This window comes from Strix aluco, chromosome Z, assembly GCF_031877795.1.
Source record: "Strix aluco isolate bStrAlu1 chromosome Z, bStrAlu1.hap1, whole genome shotgun sequence".
NCBI classification, from domain to species: domain Eukaryota; kingdom Metazoa; phylum Chordata; class Aves; order Strigiformes; family Strigidae; genus Strix; species Strix aluco.
The window spans coordinates 17,047,487-17,067,950 of NC_133971.1; the positions used below are offsets into that span (position 1 = coordinate 17,047,487).

The 20,464-nt window shown below is 38.7% G+C and overlaps 1 protein-coding gene across 1 annotated transcript in view; it reads left to right on the forward strand.

Moving 5' to 3' along the window:
* Positions 1-20,464, forward strand: part of MCCC2 (methylcrotonyl-CoA carboxylase subunit 2) — a 42,166-nt gene that overhangs the window by 1,998 nt on the left and 19,704 nt on the right. The window contains exons 2-7 of the mRNA XM_074812010.1: positions 2,526-2,592; positions 6,465-6,549; positions 6,722-6,823; positions 7,389-7,516; positions 10,049-10,161; positions 15,463-15,576. Coding sequence (XP_074668111.1) covers positions 2,526-2,592; positions 6,465-6,549; positions 6,722-6,823; positions 7,389-7,516; positions 10,049-10,161; positions 15,463-15,576 — 609 coding nt within the window. The remainder of the gene's footprint in view (positions 1-2,525; positions 2,593-6,464; positions 6,550-6,721; positions 6,824-7,388; positions 7,517-10,048; positions 10,162-15,462; positions 15,577-20,464) is intronic.

Genomic DNA, 20,464 nt, shown 5'->3' on the forward strand with positions numbered 1-20,464 from the left:
CAGTAATTCAGCTAGCTCGTGCAATAACTGTGGGATTAGTCTGTAGGTTTTGCCTCTTGATTTTGCTTTAAAGTTTGTAGAGGCCCTTATATTAACAGCAGAATTTCATAGAACTTACTGGGACTGCAAGGCCAGTTTCCAGAAAGAACTTGTGTTGCTTCACTGGCCTTTCTGTCATTATTAATGAACAGCCCACAAACATATAGTAGAACTAGCATGTTCGATTCTGAGAGGAGCCTTTTCTGTGTGTATTCAAAACCTACAGTAAGATTTCAAGGCATCTTTTCTTTTGTAAAGTGTAATGTTGATGGGTTCTGGTTAAAGGCATGAAAGATGAGGATAGAAATTAAGTGAATTTAAGCAACTCAAATATGAGTACAATATTTTTTATAGATTATCTGGAAAGTCCTTTCAAAATTTTTCTTCTAGAGTAACTAAGAGAGCCACAGTGAGTTAATTCAGAATGTAATAAGCCTATGATTGTGTTTGCTGTGCCCCTTTTAATTTCCTCTGCTATTTTTAGCTGCCTTTTTTTCCTATGTTAAAAGGTGAGTTTTTAAGCTCAGTACTATGTGCAAAACGTGAGTGTATTTAGAGAAAACAGGCTTACGGGGAAAATAAGTGTAATGCTGTGAAATGAGCCATCTGGATAAGCTGAACGCTCATGCATACAATAAAATTGTGTGTTGTGACAACTGCAGATTTCTAAAAGTACAGAATTACAATGGCTGTTTTACAGATTTTCCACAAGGGAACTAAGTTAACTTGTAAACAGAGTCTTGTGGAAAGGATTAAAAGCAGGTTTTGTTTTCTTCAGTGCTGCATGTGGTTGTGTGGCTGCAGTTACTGTCAGTAGTCTCTCATAGGAGTGGCAGGGTCAAATTAACAAGACATGCCTTGTTTTGATCTTGGTTTTTGTGATGCTGTGACAGTCGTAAAACTGCCAGTAGGTCATTGAAGTGTGACTTTACAGGTTAGAAGGAAGAAAAACAGTTGGAGGTGTTGGGGCTCTGCTGTGGGTGGGACAGGGAGACGGAGGATTAAAGTATCAAAAGAAATAGACTGAAATGAAAATAATGTGGTGGACATACTGATACAGCCTTACAAGGGAGGGAGGAGATGCAGAAGTCTGGTGACCTCCCGTGTCCTCAGTAGTCAGGGGGCTGCAGGGTGGCACCACACATCAGATTTTGTTAACTTTATCTTGAGATGCATAAGGTGTGGGCTAGCGATTGGGTGGTACAAAATTCACACCAGTGCAGGCTGTGAGCCATATCACAGATGGCACTTCGTTAGAACATGGGGAATCCTTCCCAAGAGCTGGGTTTAGTGTTTCAGTATGTCACCTTGATCTTGCTGGACAATCTCTAAATGCTGACCTTATGTATTAACTGTGTATGTGAGCTGATAAAATTGCTAAGACCTGTTTTCACCTGATACGTTCTTACCTTTCAGTAGAGTATTTTTAATCTATTTGTAGCAATTACAAAGGGGGACAAATGTGTTCTTTTGAAAGACTTCCTATGCAGCTAAACCAGTTTGAATGTGAGTTGTCTGTGTATGTGTTTTTATTTTCTTCCTGCTTTGCATCTTGGTGCCTTTCAGTGACTAAGAGCTGAACAAACTTAACTGCACCACTTGTTGCTTCTAGGGGAAACCTGAGTGTTCAGGTCTGAATATAAAGAGTCACCAGATTGTTTTTTATGTCAAAGTAGACTCTTAACATCTTCTAATTGAGAATTAGACAAGGCAGTATATTTTTTTATGCAGCAGTTACTGTGTTCTTTTGCAGTTACACATTTCAGAGAGATAACATATCTCTTAATATGTCTGAAAAAAAACCAAGTTAAACTTGACTAATACCATGTAATTCCTAAGAAATTGTAAAAAACTGCTATAATGAGCACACAGAGTTTTGGGTAATTCTGACAGAAATGGTGAGCTCAGAACTAGATCACTCACATTCCAAACTAAGAGTCTTTGTTTTTCTGTGAGGGATACTGTCAGGAAGACCACACTTTTTGTTTTTTAAAAGCTTTGTTTTATCTTTATATTCTATCTACACAACAAGAATGTAAAAAGTATGTACCAAATTCTGTTTGGTCTAGGTCATTCATCTTTTGGTACAAGAGATGTAGCAGCACCTAATTTGAATCCACGTGATGTTTTTACAAAATTAGATTAAAAAGAAAAAAAAACTGTAACAAAAAATCAACAAAACATGAAAAACAGCACTTCAACTCTGTAATGACTAATTCTGGTTTTGTTTATTACATTTGGAACTAGTCTTTTACAATCCTAATGCACTCAGAGTTTTTTTGAAGCATGTTTGTTAAATGTTTTGGGATTCTTGAGGAAAGCCAATACATAGGTAGAAATTTTTATTTTAAAGACAATACAGAGCCAGTATTTAATAAAGTAAACTGAAATTTGGAAGATAAATAAATCTTGTACTTTCTGTGTTTATTAAAAATAATACTGTCACTCTTGGTTAAACTTAAAATGCTGGTTTGTTCCCCACTTAGGAAAACTATGAACGAATGAAAGCACTGGTAACCGAACTCCAAATGCAAGCAGAAAAAATCAGATTAGGTAAGTATGATAGTCTAGATTTTAGAACACTTGTTTAATTTGGTCCAAAACCCAGTTACATTCTTTCGTTTTTTTTCCTCTATAGGGGAAAATAGTTATATATGTTTATGATATATTTTTATGTTTATAATATATATAATAAACATATATGTTTATTAATCAGTTCATTCACATACAGTATATTTGCTGGGGATTATAGTAGCCGGGTTGAAATTTTAACTCATCTGTTTAAATCTAGATTTAGCGTCTTCTGTCAGTTGAAAATCTTAAAAGGTTTATGTCCAAGCTAATCTGGTTCAAAATTTGGTGGTTTTTGTAATTAACTCAGGCTGGCTAAGAAGAATGTCCTACCATTTGCACTTCTTTGTTTATCACAATATCTAGTGTGTTAACATATTTTTTTGTTTGCCAGTTGAATATCAGAGCTATATCCTAATGCAAGCAAATCCATAAATTACTGGAAGCAGACATATATGAAAGCAAGGCTGAGCTAGTCAAACAGAAGATTAATTTCATTGCCAGAGAGACAAAAAGTAAGCAAGTAGATAGTGAAAAATGGATGTTTAGAGTTGGTTAATTTTTAATTAGTTAAGATCTTAGTAATCATAGAATCACAGAATGGTTTGGGTGGGAAGGGACCTGAAAGATCATCTAGTTCCAGCCCCCCTGCCACGAGCAGGGACACCTTCCACTAGACCAGGTTGCTCAAAGCCCCGTCCAAGCTGGCCTTGAACACTGCCAGGGAAAGGGCAGCCACAGTTTCTCTGTGCCAGGGCCTCACCACCTTCACAGGGAAGAATTTCTTCCTTATATCTAATCTAAACCTACCCTCGTTCAGTTTAAAAGTGTTACCCCTTGTCCTATCATACACTCCCTGATAAATAGTCCCTCCCCGCCTTTCATGTAACCCCCCTTTAAATAGTGGTCTCCCCAGAGCCTTCTCTTCTCCAGGCTGAACAACCCCAACTCTCTCAGCCTGTCCTCACAGGGGAGGTGCTCCAGCCCCCTGATCATCTTTGTGGCCTCCTGTAGACCCACTCCAACAGGTCCATGTCCTTATGTTGGGGCCCCCAGAGCTGGACACAGCACTGCAGGTGGGGTCTCACAAGAGCAGAGTAGAGTGGGAGAATCGCCTCCCTTCGACCTGCTGGCCACACTTCTCTTGATGCAGCCCAGGATATGGTTGTCTTTCTGGGCTGCGTGCGCCCATTGCTGACTCATAGTCAGTTTTCCATCCAGGTACCCCCACGTCCTTCTCTGCAGGGCCGCTCTCAATCCGCTCTTCACCCAGCCTGTATTTGTGCTTAGCATTGCCTCGACCCGTGTGCAGGACCTCGCACTTGACTTTGTTAAAAGTTTCTGTCGTAACATTCAATCAATTGCCATTGTTCCACTGTAATCAATGGAATGTATATTTCTAATGGCAATATTTTTTAAAAATAGATAGGATTATTAATAAAAGACTTCTACTGATACACTTTCTGCTTCACCTGCTTTCTTGCTTCATCCACTGCTGCCTGCTTTTATAAGAAATTTGTTTGGCAAATGTGCTTCTGTTCAAGTTGCATGTTAGTCTCTTCATGTGCAGAGAGTGCAAAGACCTTAGCTGTAGTTGTGCTGGCAAACAAAAGCAAGCCTGTAATAGTTTAAAAGATTGAAATCTGTGTTTCATCTTGACTTGTAAGACTACTTGAATTAATTACAGTTGACTATAATTAATGGGGACGATACGGTTTATAAATGGTTTATAAATGCTTAACTGTGCTGCCAGAGGTTGAGCATGCAGCTTAAATTCTCCCCTTGTGTCCATCATGATACTGTTGTCTTTTCATACACTGTTTCTCATATAATGCGGTTTCTTTTACAGCTTTTGAATGGAGCACAGTTAAGATTTTATGCCTAGTGTTTTTTCTTGTTTGCTGTGAAACAAAGCTCCAGGATTTCCTTTGGAAATGCTGAAACCCGTGGACTACCTCTGTCTTTTTTGAGTGTAGAGACTGTTCAGCAATTCCCTATGTTGCCCATGAACTAATAGCCTTCTTCGCTGCTGTACGTTTTCCTGTTCCTGCCTGTTACATGACAACAAGGCAAGAACATGGCCCTCATCTTTTCTCCATCTTGGGAAGCTCTACCAGGATGTTAATACACCATTTTGAGTGACATCAACTAAGATTGCTTTGCCTATCATTTAAGTATATGAGAAGAATTAGGTACTTATACTGAATACTTTTGAAAGATAAGTGCAGTATCTTTTTCTTTGTAAGAGCTGCCTTTCAGAGTCTGAGCTTTTGCTTGAGGTCTTTGTAATGAATGCTTCATTCTTTATCTGTTACTTCAGTATAGGGCTTTTGTGAACCCATATCCCGTTCTACTGAGTAATCCCCCGCTCTGCAACAGGAAGATGGTCCTTGCCCCAAAGAATTTACAGGCTGTGAGAAATTACAACAGACAGATTTTGATAACAAGCACAAGAAGTAACTGAGATGCTTTTAGTCTCTGTGACTGGCAGCAATCATTGCACATCAGCAATCACAGTGAAGTTCTTATAGACATTAGAGTGAAGGAGAAGTTAAAGAAGGGATTTCAAATTAAATGCCTCCAAGTTTGTTTCATTGTCTGGGACGCCGCTTCTCACAGTCTACAGAATGGAGGCTAGCATAGGGTAGAGCGAACGTCTTGATCTTGGAAAAGAAGTGTTCGGTAGGATGGCTACAGGCCTGGAGAGCAAGCATTTATGATTAGCATGTGAAGAGGGGGAGTGCACAGAGATGACAAAAATCACAGGATGGAAAATTATTTTTGCAGCATCACTCTGGGTGTAAATGAGACAGGCAAGATGGAGGTCAGAGAAAATAGTTGTTATGATGTAGGATATTGAGAACTTGAATGTGAGAGTATTAGCTCTGTGGGTGGATATGAGAATACATATCATGAGATAACATATCTTAAGAAACTTGTATGGAAAGAATTTACAAGACTTAGCTTAGGATATACAGATCTAATGAATAGGCTAAACCAGAAATAAATTGTGAGCTTTCTGGCATGCCTAACAGGTAGGAAATTATGTGCAGTGATCAAGGAAGGAGGTGAGAGAAAAGGCTTGAAAGGTAGGCTTAAAAGCTCAGTTTCAGTGATGCTTAGCTGACAAATCTTGGAAGTCTCAGGAGAAATGTTAGCAAAATTGCACCTTCTTTCTTTTGGATGGAGGAGACAGTTTTAGAGTGATGAGATGGATCAGTGATCTGTCTACATAGAGAGACAATGTTTGTATAAACTGTTGTTATAGAGAGGCTGAGGTGTGTCAACAAATCTTAAGTATTGCATGACACAAAGCTCTAGAGAGCAAAAGATATGATCTAGGATGACCTCGAGTAAAGGATTGAAACGAAACAGAAATAAACTTGATAGTAATTGCTGTGTGTCTGAACTCTGCTTGCAGTTTTGGAGTGATCTGAGGAAATGAATCTAGATTGTGTTGAGTCTTTAAAGATTGAATTCAGCATAGCTATTCTGAACCAATTTTGGGGAATAGTATTTTTTGTAGTTCTTACTGCTTTGCTGTTGTCTCTGTGTTTGTGTTGTCAGCCATTCCGTTCATTGCTAAGCAGTGGGGGAGACTTTCAGACTATGTTAATTAAAATCTTTACTTCAAGACTAATTATAAAAAATGAGGGGGAAGATGGAGTAGCTTCTTAAAAGCAAGGACTTTTATCAATACATTTAATCTGTTTGAAGTGAAAAACATTATTTATTAAATTCATTATTAAGATCCATACTTCAAAAACTGGGAACTCATCAGTTCTTCCATTCTGAGCTTTAATCTAAGTGGTGATTTATCTGTGTCCATAGTAAATCTAACAATTGTATCACAGGAGGTGGAGAAAAAGCTCGTAAGCTTCACACATCAAGAGGAAAGCTGTTACCCAGAGAGAGAATTGATAGACTTATTGATCCCGGGTAGGTACTTTCTTTTTTTAAAAACACTTCAGGGTCTCTTTTGTGGGTAAGTACTGCAACAGCCTTGTTTTCTTTTTGGATCTCATTTTGAAAAATTTAACGTTTTAAGTGAGATTCAATGAAAATATGGCCAATTCCTTTTTAAAATTGTGTTACATTTGTCATTATTCAGGTCTCCATTCTTGGAGTTCTCCCAGTTTGCAGGTTACCAGTTGTATGGTAATGAAGAGGTTCCAGCAGGAGGCATTATCACAGGCATTGGACGAGTATCTGGGTGAGAGATTCCAGTGATCTAGATGATTATGATATGAAAAGGAAGAAGGTATAATTTTGTTCAGTTTTTAGTATTAAGCTGTTAGCATTTTAGTGTTTCGTTTCTGATACCCAGAAAATCAATGAAGTTGGTATCTTAATTTGTTCAGTCTTAGCTAAAAGGAAGTGTTTTCTTTTTTTTTTTTTTAGCTAGTGTATCCCATATTAAAGCAGAACACACATAGAGTTTCTGGTGTTTGCTGAAGAAAAGAAATTAGTGCATCAGTAAGGCAATTTTTGAAAAACAGGGCAGTATTCTAGGCTAAGAATTAGTTTTGCTCACTGAAAGTACCTCCAAGACTGTTGCTGAAATTAAATATGATGCTATACAGCATTATTTTAGAGAGTTAAGGGACTGTGAAACGACATCATAATGCTGAGACTGGTGTTACAATGTGCATTTGAGGGAATGCAGGTGAGGAGGGCTCTTTTTGAGCATCGGGGCTTTGAGAGTCTTTGGCTTGTTGCAGTTAACCAACAAAGATACTTACTCATTAGAAATGTTTCTCTCATAAATTTATTTTTAGGGTGGAATGCTTGATTGTTGCTAATGATGCAACTGTCAAAGGTGGTACCTATTATCCCATCACAGTTAAGAAACATTTACGTGCTCAAGAAATTGCAATGCAAAATCATCTCCCTTGCCTATATTTGGGTAAGTCCCATTGCAGAAACAGCAAATGTCCTTTGTTAAGGGCAGCTCAGGATCTCTAGATGAGACACTACTTCTTTAAATAAATGTTGCTGAGACTGATCTGTCCCCAAATTTGACTAACCAGGTATGTATTTTAGACACACATATTGAAATGTATTTTCATCAATACTGTGTTATCTCTACAGATCGGTGGCAAGCCTTAACTGGAGGGTACCCATAGCTTCTCAGCACTGTCTTCTGCACTGCTGTAGGGCTGGGTTCATAAGATACGACTATAACTATGCCACTGTATCACTTCTTTCTCATTTCTTTCCCTTCCATCATGCTTGAGCAATCCATTTGGTAGTCTCATCCAGTCTTAATTCAAATACAGTTTAAGAAAAAATAATTTCTTTGCCTTTTGGTGGAGCATGTAGCTATATGAGAGAACATACCAAAGAAATAAGAAAAGTCTTAGTGCTAAAAGTGTCAATAATAGTTTGGATCAACAGATTTTTACAATTTGGGATGAATTTTATGAAGCAGAGATTTGATTGTATATTATTTTGCATTTTGAGTTTGATCTGTTAAATCAGTATTTAGCCAAACCTTCATGTAAGTTTTACTTATGTATACTTTTAGTAAAGATTAAGATGCCGGAGTCTTTAGTATATTACAGGTAGTATTTTCTTAGCCTGGTTTTGTACCAGGCAATATAAGAACATTCTGCCAGTGTCTGTCTTTCAGCCTCAATTCCCAATCTAATAACTTTTGAACCCATTAGCCAATTTCAGACAATTTTGACAGAGAGGTTTAAGAGAGTGTGTATTCCTGTGGATTTTGTGTAAGTCAGCATCAGAGGAGAAAGACAATTCTACCATCTCCATTTAAAAAATAGGGTGGGTTAGACCTTGTCTGTTCTGGTTGACTTAGCTTGCATGGCAGCTGAGAGGCATTAAGTGGTTTACCAGTTGGGATGCTTGTATTAGTTAGGTAGTCAATATAAATGTAGGTCCTGGCCAACATGAGTATTTGTAATTTATTGGCCTGCTGACAGGCCAAACATGCAAAGAATGCAAAGAGAAGCATTAGGACAAAAGTGAACTTGAAAGTATTGGTGGGGTGGACACAGGGTCGGGTGGGGACTTTGTGGGATTGATGTACTGCAATGGAAAGTCTTGGAGGCAAGGGGAGTGCCAAATTTTATATTAGTCATAAAAACCAGAAGAAATTTAGCTTTGCTGTTTGCAAAACAACTGCATGATTTTTTAGGCTGAATTATCAACAAATTCTATGTGTTCAGACAACTTTTTTAGTGAATTATCAGTCAACAATTATGGTTTAAGATCCTGTGGAATGAGGAACTGTGAGACACAGGTATGCCTTTGAAAGTTTAATTTTTTTATTCCAACTTTGAGATGTATAGTCCCTGTATATATACTGCTCATCACTCAAACCTGGTGAATTATTTTACCTTTCCAATTTCTATACCTGGGCTTTTTTTCAGTTCACTTCAGTCGTATGATCAAGAGGGAGTGCTTGGTACGCAGTCAGCCCTTTGCTGATTATGTAATTTTCATGCCATTTGAACTGCCTTTCCCTCAGTGGTAGCCTCCTACCTGTTAATTCTGATGTGCACACCTGATGCCATTTGTCACTGAGGCAGTCACTGGTGTGGGCATTTGGGCATTTTCTTTTGTGTTCAGGGATGGCCCATTTCACAACACTGGTGTGTTGACCAGATTGGAGTTGATGCTGGTTTGGGACAGTGGTTCTGCAAGTACGGGGAAAAGAATCAAAACCCTGCTTCATGGTAAAGCTGAGTGTAGAGCATTACCAACTGCAGTCATACGACATGAGAATGTGCATGTGGACTGTTGCTCGTAGGTTAAAATAAATTACCAGGAGCAAGAGTTCTCAGAGATGCTTGGCCTCCCCATGCATTTCCTTCTAGTCTTCTATCCTTCTTAGGAGTCTCGTGACATGGTGTATTTTCATTATTTGGGAGTGAAGCGGTAACTTCATTTGGAGACCTGTAAGCTGGAGGGCATGTCGTGAGGCAAGGACACGTAATAAATGAAGGTTTCTAAACTTAGGATAAGTCTTCGGTATGTCTGGATAGTCAAGGTATAAAAGTACATGTGCTATACTCTTGAACTCAGTGGTGGTTAGTCTCACTCTTTTCTGGAACTTGTGACAGAATTGCAATAGAATAACTGAGTTAAAAATCTACATTGAAAGTGTTCTTAGTTTAAATATCTTGCAGTAAGATTAGTTTAGAAGTTTGTATAGGGAAGTACAGTTGCATCTCTAAGCACATCTGAATTTATTTTCCATTAGAATGATGGGGATGGATGTTATTGGGCGAGGGGAGTGTTACTATTTTTCCTTTTTTTCCAAGAATAATATCCTAATACACCTAGATTCATGGAAATACATATAGTGTTAGTGATAGTAGTTACTGCATATTTTAGTAACATACAGATACTTTACCAACAACTTAAGTATATAACACTGTTCAAAGACATGTTAATATGTTTTCATTCACTCTAGTTGATTCAGGAGGAGCAAATTTACCTCGGCAAGCAGAAGTATTTCCAGATCGAGATCATTTTGGCCGTATTTTCTATAATCAAGCAGTCATGTCCTCGCAAGGAATTCCCCAGGTAATTTGCTTTTACTTAAGAATGAAATGTACTAATTAGTTTTTATACTTCCTGTCTTTACCTGGTTTCAAGGCTTGCACCCATACTTGTTTTTGACAGCACTGTGTTGTGCTGACCCGATGGCCCAGTCTGGGGATTAGAAACACTGTAAACACAGTAACTGTCCACAAAAAGTCATTATAGTTTTGAAAAAGCTGTCTTCTTTCTTGGCCTTAGTGTTAATGACATGACCTACCTGCTCCTGTCTTGGGAGTGGGAGAAGGAACTTGACAACATGGCTGTAGGGCCATGTGATGAAGCACTAGGAAATCTGTTGGAACAGTTGGTGATTCTGCATTAATGCTGTAAAGGTGAGGAACCCTTTGATGATGGCTAGTAAATGAGACATACTTTCTACTAACAGGGGTATGCATATATTTATATATCCATTTTATACGCTGATGTGCTGTATGATAAAACTGCCCTAACAATGAGGTTATTTTCTAATGTATTAATGGTGCATAGAATTACTGTTAGTCACAGTTCCTGGATTTAGAAGTGGTTTTGTGTCATGGGTGTTTCAGGAGCGCATTGGGGTCAGTTTTTTGACGCAGGTGGTGTGCTAGGGGAAGTGCACTTCTGGATCTGTTACTCATGAAGAATGTAGAACTGTTTGAGCATGTGATTGCTGATAGCAGCCTTGGCTCCAGTGGAAGTGGAAGACAGAGTATAAGGTCCCAATGGAAGTGAGAAAGGCAGGTAGCAGGATAAAGACCCTGGACTTCAGGAGAGTAGTCTTGGGCTTGTTAAGGGGATTGTCAACAGGGACCTCTGAGAAGCTGCCAGAGAGGGCAGAGGAGTCTGCAGTCTTTGAAGATAACCTACTCCAAATAGAGGAATACACCAGGAAGGCAGAAGACCAGGTCTTTCCTGAAAAGTTGATGTCTAATCAGTCAGCTGTCAGCCTCTTCATATGGTTGTGTATGCCTCTCATACACCTACCTCTTATTCTCCTTTACAGGCCAAAGAATTCAAGCTTACTTAGCTGTTCTTCCTACAGAAAATGTTCCATACCTTTGACGGTCCTAGTTTATCTTGTGTAAACCTTTTCCCAGGTGTCATTATATCTTTTCTGAGTTGAAGGAGCCAGACTGCATTAGTCAATATGTCAACTAATGATGGGTATATATATATGTGTGGTGGTTTGACCTTGGCTAAATGCCAGGTACCCACCAAGTCGCTTTATCACTTCACCCCCCTTCCCCTTTTTTCTCAACAGGGCAAAGAGGGGAAAGAATATAAGATAGCCAACCCTTGTGGGTAAAACAAAAGCAGTTTTAATATAAGCAAAGCGAAGCAAAGGTCTGCGCGCAGAAGCAAAAAAAGAAAACAGATTTATTCTCTACTTCCCATGAACAGGCGATGTCGGGCCTTCTCAGGAAGCAGGGCTCCAATACGGGTAGTGGTTGCCTCGGAGGACCAAGGGTGACCCCACCCCCTTCCTTCTTTCTCCCAGCTCTATACTGAGCAGACGTCATATGGTCTGGAATATCCCTTTGGTCAGTTTGGGTCAGCTGTCCTGGTTGTGTCCCCTCCCAAGATCTTGCCCACCCCGTCCCACGGGGTGGGGGGGAAATGTCAGAAAGAGCCTTGTTGCTGTGTAAGCACTACTCAGCAGTAGCCACAACACCAGTGTGCTATCAACACCCTGCCAGCTCCCAACATAAAACACAGCACCATGAGGGCTGCTACAGGGGAAAACCAATTCCGGCTCAGCCAGACCCGGTACAATATGTAATAGCATAATGATATATACTGTTCTATCTTCTAGTCCTTTGCCAGTAGTTCCTAACATACTTGATTTTTTTTGACTGCTGAGCAGTGAGTTGGTATTTTCACTGAGTTATCTTAATTTCAAGATCCCGCTCCTAGGCGTAGTTGTCAGTTCAATGCCTATCACTGTATATTGGCTGGATGAAAGAAGGTGAAGGAAATTTTCAGGATATTCCACCTGAGAGGAAATTGGTTTAGAACATTAGGCTTAGAAATAGGCATTGGAACCTCAAGCAGAGTAAATGTTTAGCTGACTTGCTGTTTCATCTGAATACTGTCATGGAAGTATTTCACCGCCATATTGTTTTGACGTATTTGACTCTTGAACTCTTCATTAATGTAAAGTGGAAATAGGACTTTATTTTCTTCATTCTTACCAACATATGTCATTATGAGGTGTAGTTGGGCTGGAACCATTTTTATTTATTCTCAGTGAGAAGCTGTGCTTGTTTGAATCTCCTAGTCCAAAAGGAGGAAATAGAAGCTAATACTTCCTTTCAGTGTGAAGCAGAATCAGAGGTCAAGGATACAGTATTCCATCTGACTCCTTACATAGCAGACATTGACTTTGCATGATTTCTGAGGAAAGTACATTTCTTACTTTGTTACCTTTTGGGCACATTTTGGAAGCAAGTCAGACTTCAGATCTTCAACCATCTTTTCCTCTACTAAAGAATCCCGAAATCCATTGCCTCCAGAGAAATCCAAGGCTGACAATTCCAACAACACACTAAATCTTTTTACAAAGTCTGATGTAATTTAACTTCTGCAGTTCTTTTCTTACAAACAATAAAAGTGGAGGAATTGTAGTGATTAGCTAGGTCTCCAGAGGAAAAGCACTGTTTAGTTAGAACAAAAATGTTTTGGAAAAAAGACAGTTTACAAGCTGGCCATCCTGTGGAGTCACCAGTAGGTCTGGGTTGTACTTTAGATTTATACATGTGAATAAAATTGGTCCCAGCATTTTTGTGGAACAGCAAGTGTCAAAAGAGACAGTTACAGGGCTGTTTTGCTGAATTGTCTTTTTAGGAGAAGTTTTGGTAAACCTTGTTTTTGCTAGAGACTCCATTCATAATCTGGTACGGGAGTAGTGATTTTTAGATGTTATGTCAAAGATGCTTATGTAAAGCCTGTTTGCAGGGCTGAAATTACTGATGCAGAACCTTTTTAGAACTGCCTGGCCCTGAAGTCATGCTGGAGTTTTCCTGAATATCTTGAAACAACTTTAATGTGTTTCCTTATAAAGTTGAACTTGTTTTTATTTTAATTACTGTATAGTGTTGTATTAAGAGTATCACTGTACTCCTGTACAATAAAAGCTAAGTATAGGAAAGATTTGCCTTTTAATATAACACATTTCTGTTTGGTATGACACTGATGAAAGTCTAACTTTCTTGAAATATCTATGGAAGACCGGGAAAAATGTTTTACCAAAGTGCTTCCTTCATTTAAATGATGCCATATGGGTGTGTTTTGTTTGGGAGATGTTTCTATCCTTTGTTTAATTTCAAAAAGGCACTGTTAGCATTTGTAAACCTGCTTTTGATTCTGTCCTAACAGACTGTGGTAACTAGAATCATCTTCCATGTCTCAGAGGATGTTTCATTAGGAAATGGTGTTAGGAAATTATGCTCCCTCTAATTTCCATTTTGGTTAATTCTTCTGACATGGAGTCTGGATGTTGTTAGTTTTCTACCTGGTGTTCTTTGTTGTGGCCTGCCAGAAGGTCCATTTCATCAGTTCATCAGCCACTCTCAATTTTGCCCTTAAAATGCTTGGGTTTTTTTTCTTTTTTTTTTTTTTTTTCCAGTTGCCTATGGTGCTTTTAATTTCCCCCTCCACTTTTACCTGTGACTAATTTATTATACTCCTACTGCAGCTTTAAATTACATTGATGTCTGTATGGCTGTGAATCAGGAAGCTGTGATTAGCTTGTCATTAACTGCTTCCTAAGCTCTCTCATACTCATATGCTGCATGGATACAGTGGGGAGCTGATCAGTGGGTATGAAATACTGTGTGTGCATTCAGAACTGTTGATTGTTATTTTGATCTTAAGTAATTTCCCATGTAGTAATGCAAAAAATGAAGTCAGGAAGTAGCACATTAGTTGGGAATTTGAGGTTGTGCTATTTGACAGGTAGATTTTGATTTTTTCCAATACGTACATATTCCAGATTATGTATTGGGAAAAGTAACCCCTGAGTTAAAGTTTAAATGCAGGCATATTTTTCGGCGTGAGCGTGGTAAAATGAAGAGTTGGGAAAAAACAGAAGTCCTGGGGAAAAAATCTAATTGAACTTTTTCCCCATGTTTCTCCCATTTCTAGAGGCTTATGTTATCTTTGTATTTATGAGGAGCTATTTATTAAATACACAACAGAAACACTGCAGATTAATCATGTGACTGAATATAGTTTAAGATACTGAAAACTACTAGAAAAGCTGTGTGATTTGATGGTAGCAGGTTGACATAGTTCATCTACTGCTTTAGATAGAGGTAATGTGATTTGGAAGTTTTATTTCTGTGTGCTGTTTTCTTTTAAGAGCAAACATTAAATTATTAAATTACTGTTTAATAGAGAACACTATTTGATGTTGCTTTATAAATATTTCCAAACAAAGTTAACACAAAATATCATTATTTTGTGGTTTGTGGGTTTTTTTGTGGTTGTGAAAAAAAACATTTCTTATTGTCTGCCTTTTCCATATTAGTATTCCATTTCTTCTGCTTTACAAGCTGTTTTGAAAAGTTCTTTGGAGGAGCTCTCCTGAAGGAGAAATTAAGTGAGAAACTTCACTTTCATGATCCTATGCTGCTACACTATTCATCATATCTGGGGTGAATTCAGTTTTGTAAAAGTGTCACCAAAATATTACTGGTAGGAAATGTTCATTGGTTATATGTTCATGTCAAGATTAGGCAAAAGCATGAAGCAGAGATTATTCATGCTTAAGCCTGTGATGAGATATATTCAACACACCTTGAAGGGGCAGATTTAGTTAGTTGATCCATTGAAGAACTGAAGTTACATACTCGTAGATGTGAGGAATTTTCTTCAAAGGATGTTAACATTGGTGAAATTATGCCAGTAAGCAACAACTGAAGCTCTGACTTAAGCATAAATACTGGGAGCAACCTCTAGGTTTCAGTGTTTTACCATTCGTTGGTAAAAACAAATTACATGGTAGAACGTGTGCCGCTTCAAACATTTCACATACGAAGTTCATGGTACATCACATGTGAATTTTCCTGCAGGTGGCCTGAAGATCATAGTTCAAGAGACTGTTGAAAACTAGAGAGAGTTCCTATTGTTTTGAAGAAAAGCTAAAACATAAATAAAAAGTTTGCTGTGCCAGGCAAAAATAATCTTGCAGTGCTGTCCCAGAACCTGTATTAAAATCAGTACAATATATAATAGTAATATGTGCATTTGCTGGTTTTAAGGGTTGAACAATTCATTAACTTGTGGTTTTTGTTTTCCCAATAGATAGCAGTGGTAATGGGATCCTGTACAGCAGGAGGAGCATATGTACCTGCGATGGCTGATGAAAGTATTATTGTTGGCAAACAGGGAACAATATTCTTGGGAGGGCCACCGCTGGTAAGGATAATGAAGTTTCTAGTAACATAGTTACTAGAAAATACTGTGCTGCTGACAGTTGTACAGCTAAAACTATTGAGACCTTTCTTGGTGAGGTAGATGTCTTTCCAGATATCTGTAGATTAGTTTGCATTTTTTAAGTATATCTGAATGTTTATATCCTGAATTAAATCTATTCTGTCCGTTAGAGGTGTATGTATAAATCAGACTTCAAGGTGTTTTTATAATACTGCTTTTAGATTGCCGTACACATTTTAAATGATAACAATGCCTTCTGTATTCAATTACGTAGTCTCTAGGTTTGATGTGAAATTAAAAAAAAAAAATTCCAGGCATATACTATATATCTCAGAGTCAACATCAGAGAACTTTAGAAGCAGGACTGATCTGCTGTATTTTATGTGAATTTACAGACAAAGGAGATACACTTACGATGGAGTTTGTCATCATTTCCTTACTTTCTTAGTAAGGGAATTGTTTCCAAGGAAACTGACCTGAAGAACTCCTGTGAATTAAAATTGCTTTATTGTGGAACTCATGATGGAATTTGTGACTGTGCGAAATATTGTAACATAAGATAGCTTTAAAATTATGGTAGCTTGTCTCCAACAGGAAGGGAAATGCTTGAGTGGGGTTTATTTTTTAAAAAAAGTTGTACCAGTGTATGTTGTAGTGTAGGCTCAGTTTTATACTGATACAAATAATAATATTTGCTAACAGATTATTTTATTTAACACAAGCTTTATGAGAAGAAAGGAATTTCCAGTAGTAAATGTTATATTAGTGCTAGAACTACCAGGTAGGGCAGCACCCAGCACAACTATTCCAGTCTGACTGGGTAAATTTGCTTTTTTGAAATAGTCAAATATTTGGCTCATTGAACATACTGGCCTGAGGTAGCACTTTGGCTCTGCTTTGGTTGTAGTCTTTTGGGAACTTTTAGGCATGCTTCCTGTGACAAAGCCAAGTGCAGATCAGTTGTCAAACATCCTTCCAACTTGAGCAGGCCTAAATGGAGAAATCACTTTGTAACAGCATTGTTAGTGAAGATACTGCTCCACTCAGTTCCTGTACTAACAGAGGAGGGGGAGTCTGCTCGAAGTCACTTCTTTCCACCACTCCATTGGGAAAAGGTAGCAGGTCCCATAAACTATGGAAAGGCAATGACTGACAGATTTTTTTTGTTGACCAGTTCCTAAGGCATGATTATGTTAATTTCCTTAAAAGCATGAAGAAGTTACTGTAATATCATTTAGTGTTTACTTGTACAGCACTGCTCTCATTTCCACAGTATGTTTTTGCATTTCATTCTTTTCCTTTACTTTAGGGTGTTTTTCCCCTCACTGTGTCATCTTGATGCTAAAAATGGATTTAGCATTTTATACCCATTTTTCTTCCAAAGTTTATTGTATAGATGGATTTTAAATTCTTGTGCAGCTTAAAAAAAAAAAAAAAAGTCTTATAATTTATACAGACATACTTTTCCATGGCTGGTATATGCTAATTACTGTTCCACAACATCTTGAATAAATTCAGAATGTAACTGAAATATCAAAAGCAATGGGGACACACACACATACCCTCCTATAAGTACAAGGATACTTTGTTGTCTACCATAATAAAATAATGCATTTAACTTGAAGTATTGCATTGTTTCAGTGGAGGCTTTCCAAGTTGACAAGAACAACAAAGTAATCAGCAAAAGCAGATGAAGTAATTAATAGCAAATATGTCATTTAACACTAATTTATTTACTGCTCATTAGCATTTAGAATTCTAGAATTTCTTTGTTGGAATTTCTTTGGCAGTAATTGTTTGAAATGTCTTACCTAGGTCTTTGTTCCTTTTTATCTTGTATGAGTCTCAGCTTGTTGTTTATAAGTAAACAAAGACAAATCCTCCCTCAAAATTAAGCAATTTTCTGTAAATTTATCACTGTAGTTTAGGTATTAGGAGTTTCTTGGTGAAAAGTGGCATAAATATGTATAACGATATTAGTTGAGTGAGTAACATTGGGTGATTCATACATCTTTTTATTGGGGTAAGGAAGTTAGTGCAATGAAAGAAAGGAACTTTTACATCAGACTGTTGCTAGCTTGGTTATTGTGTTACAAGTAACTGCCCTGGCTGCAGGAACACCTGGGCTGTATAACCCTTTCTAGGTCCAGCCCAGTTCATTAACTTAGAGCCTGTGGCACATAAAGTGGCTGTACTGCCTCTGAGGCTTGCTCTGGTTCAGAGTAATTTGTTGCAGAAGCTCAGGTAGTAAATCTGAAAGACCTGAGCAAACTCAGCTCTTCTGACATAGCATTTTCATTGGCAGGAGTGCTGGGGACTGCTGTGCACCTTGAGTGATTCTGCTTGGAGCTATGTTAGAGCTGGAAAGGTTCATCAGACTCTGGAAGACCCCTTGAGGGCACTGAGTAATGTGTCCTGGAGAGCTTACTTAAAGCCAGTTTCTTTACAGCTCCAGCAGTTACAAAATAAGACGCTAATATCCAGTACTAGCCAGGAAGCTGGCTATGAAGCTGAAAAAAAAGGGAACCAGACACTCTTGTTTTAAGAAGATAGTAATCATTTAACATCACATGGGAATTTAGGTCATAGATGTGTATCAATGAGATGTAGCAGGAGACTTTTGCCAGGATAGGCAGCTGAAAAAGGGTGGCCTGAGTCAGGTCTCAAAGGGAACATGTGGCGAGGCAAGTCAGTGACTGCAAGGATGTTGTGAAGTTAGAAAGGATGAAAATTCTCACCACTTCCAGAGAAAGATTTCACCACTGTTCTACCAATTTAATTTGTTCCTTAGCAACCTGCAGATGTAATGATCCTTATCTTTGTGTGTATAGATCAAAATTCAATATCACTACCTGTCAGCTTTTCTGTTTAGTAGAGCTTTTCATATTCTCGCTGAAAGTATTTTGCTTGCCTTTCTCTAAGCATCAAAATTACTTCAGACTCCCATAGAAACTTCCATTCCATGTTATAGCAGATATTGTAGCTATTACTGTGTATGCTCTGTTCCCCAAAATGTCTTTCCTATATGAAGAAAACTGGATTGCGTTTTATCACTCAACTGCCTAAAACAAAACATCCCAAGGAAGCAAAAGAAAATCCTTGATGTTAGTTACAATTAGTCTTGGAATGTGTATGCTAAAACTAAGTGAATTGAAGGTACAGTGCAAAACCTAAAGTACAAGTTTCCTTGGCCTTCTTTTTAGGAAGTTGAGGAGTAATGACTTAATGAATAGGTAGATCTCAGTAGTGAGAGGAGAGGTGTCACAGCAGTAGTAATATCTAGGGTCATTCTCCTGCACTCCCCCAAGCTGAGGAATCTATATCCCCACCCCTGGCAATACTGCTCAGTAGCTCAGAATGCTGCGTTGACCTGTTGACTTCTCCATCCTATTCCAGAAACTTCTGATTCTTCCTTCCTCAGGGAAAATTTGCTACCTTCTGTGCTCAGCAGTGAAGGAAAGTCTAGTAAAAAGGGATAAGTTTGTCAAATTCATGTATATTTATGCGTTAGGTACTCTTCTACATGTCAGCCTCCTCTATTGTGGGAAATGCACATTTATCTCAAGTTTGTGTTTGTTTCTCCTGATGATTGCTAGCCGAAGTAGCTTGAACAGGGATTTCTTTGAAAATCCCCACATACCTTGTCATGGCTCTATTTGCATTCTGAATTTTATGAACTTTAAGAAAGTTAGTACTATTTAAACTGCAATTCATAGAATGCTTTATTGCACTGCATTGCACTGGGAAGGTGATGGAGCAAATAATCCTGGAAGCTGTTTCCAAAAGCACTATGGACAAGAAGGTGACTGTGAGTAGTCAGCATGGATTTACAGTGGGGAAATCAGGCCTGACCAAACTGATAGACTTCTATGCTGAGATAACTGGCTTAGTGCAAGCAGAGAGAGCAGTGGATGTTGTTCATGTTGACTTTGTCAAGGCTTTTGACACTCTTCAGTAACATCCAGTACAGACTGGGTAAATGGGCAGTGAGGTGGTGAGAACTGACTGAACTGCTGGGCTCAAGCTGGAGGTCGGTCACTAGTGGTGTACCCCAGAGGCCACTACTGAGACCAATACCATTCAACATCTTCACTGATGACCTGGACAATGGTCCAGAGTTCACCATCAGCAAATTTGCAGGTGACAAAAACCTGTGAGGAGTGGTTAATAGAGCAGATGATTGTGCTGGTTTTCAGAGGGACCTCGACAGGCTGGAGAAAGAGACTTGAATGGAAGCTTTGGAAGTTAAACACAGCAGGCAAATGCTCCTTGGAAGAAGTAATCCTGGGCACCAGAACAGTCTGGGGATCAACCAGTTGGGAAGATGCTTGGCAGAAAAGGCATTGTAGGTCTTGGTGAACACAAAGTTGAACATGAGCCAGCAATGTGCCCTTGCAGCAAAGGCAGCTAGCAACATCCTCAGCATGCATTAGAGACTTTCCAGCAAGTCAAGGCTGGCAATCCTTCCCATCTGCTCAGCCCTGGTAAGACGCATTTGGGGTGCTAGGTCCAGCTCTGGGCTCTCCAGACCAAGAAAGACATGGGCATACTTGAATGAATCACTGAAGGTCCATGAAGATGATGAAGGGACTGGAGCATCTGTGATATGAGGAGGAGCTGAGAGAGCTAGGACCTTTCAGCCTGGTGAAAAGATGGCTCAGGGGGAATCTGTCCATGTGTATGAATACTTTGCTGTGGGAAGTAAAGATAGTAGAGCCAGACTTCTCATTGGTGCCCAGTGACAGGTCAGGAGACACAAGCTGAGATATAGGAAATTCTATTTAGATGTAAGAAAACAGGTTTTTACTGTAAGGGTGGTCATGCTGAACAAAGTTGTCCAGAGAGGTTGTAGAGTCTCCATCCTTGGAGA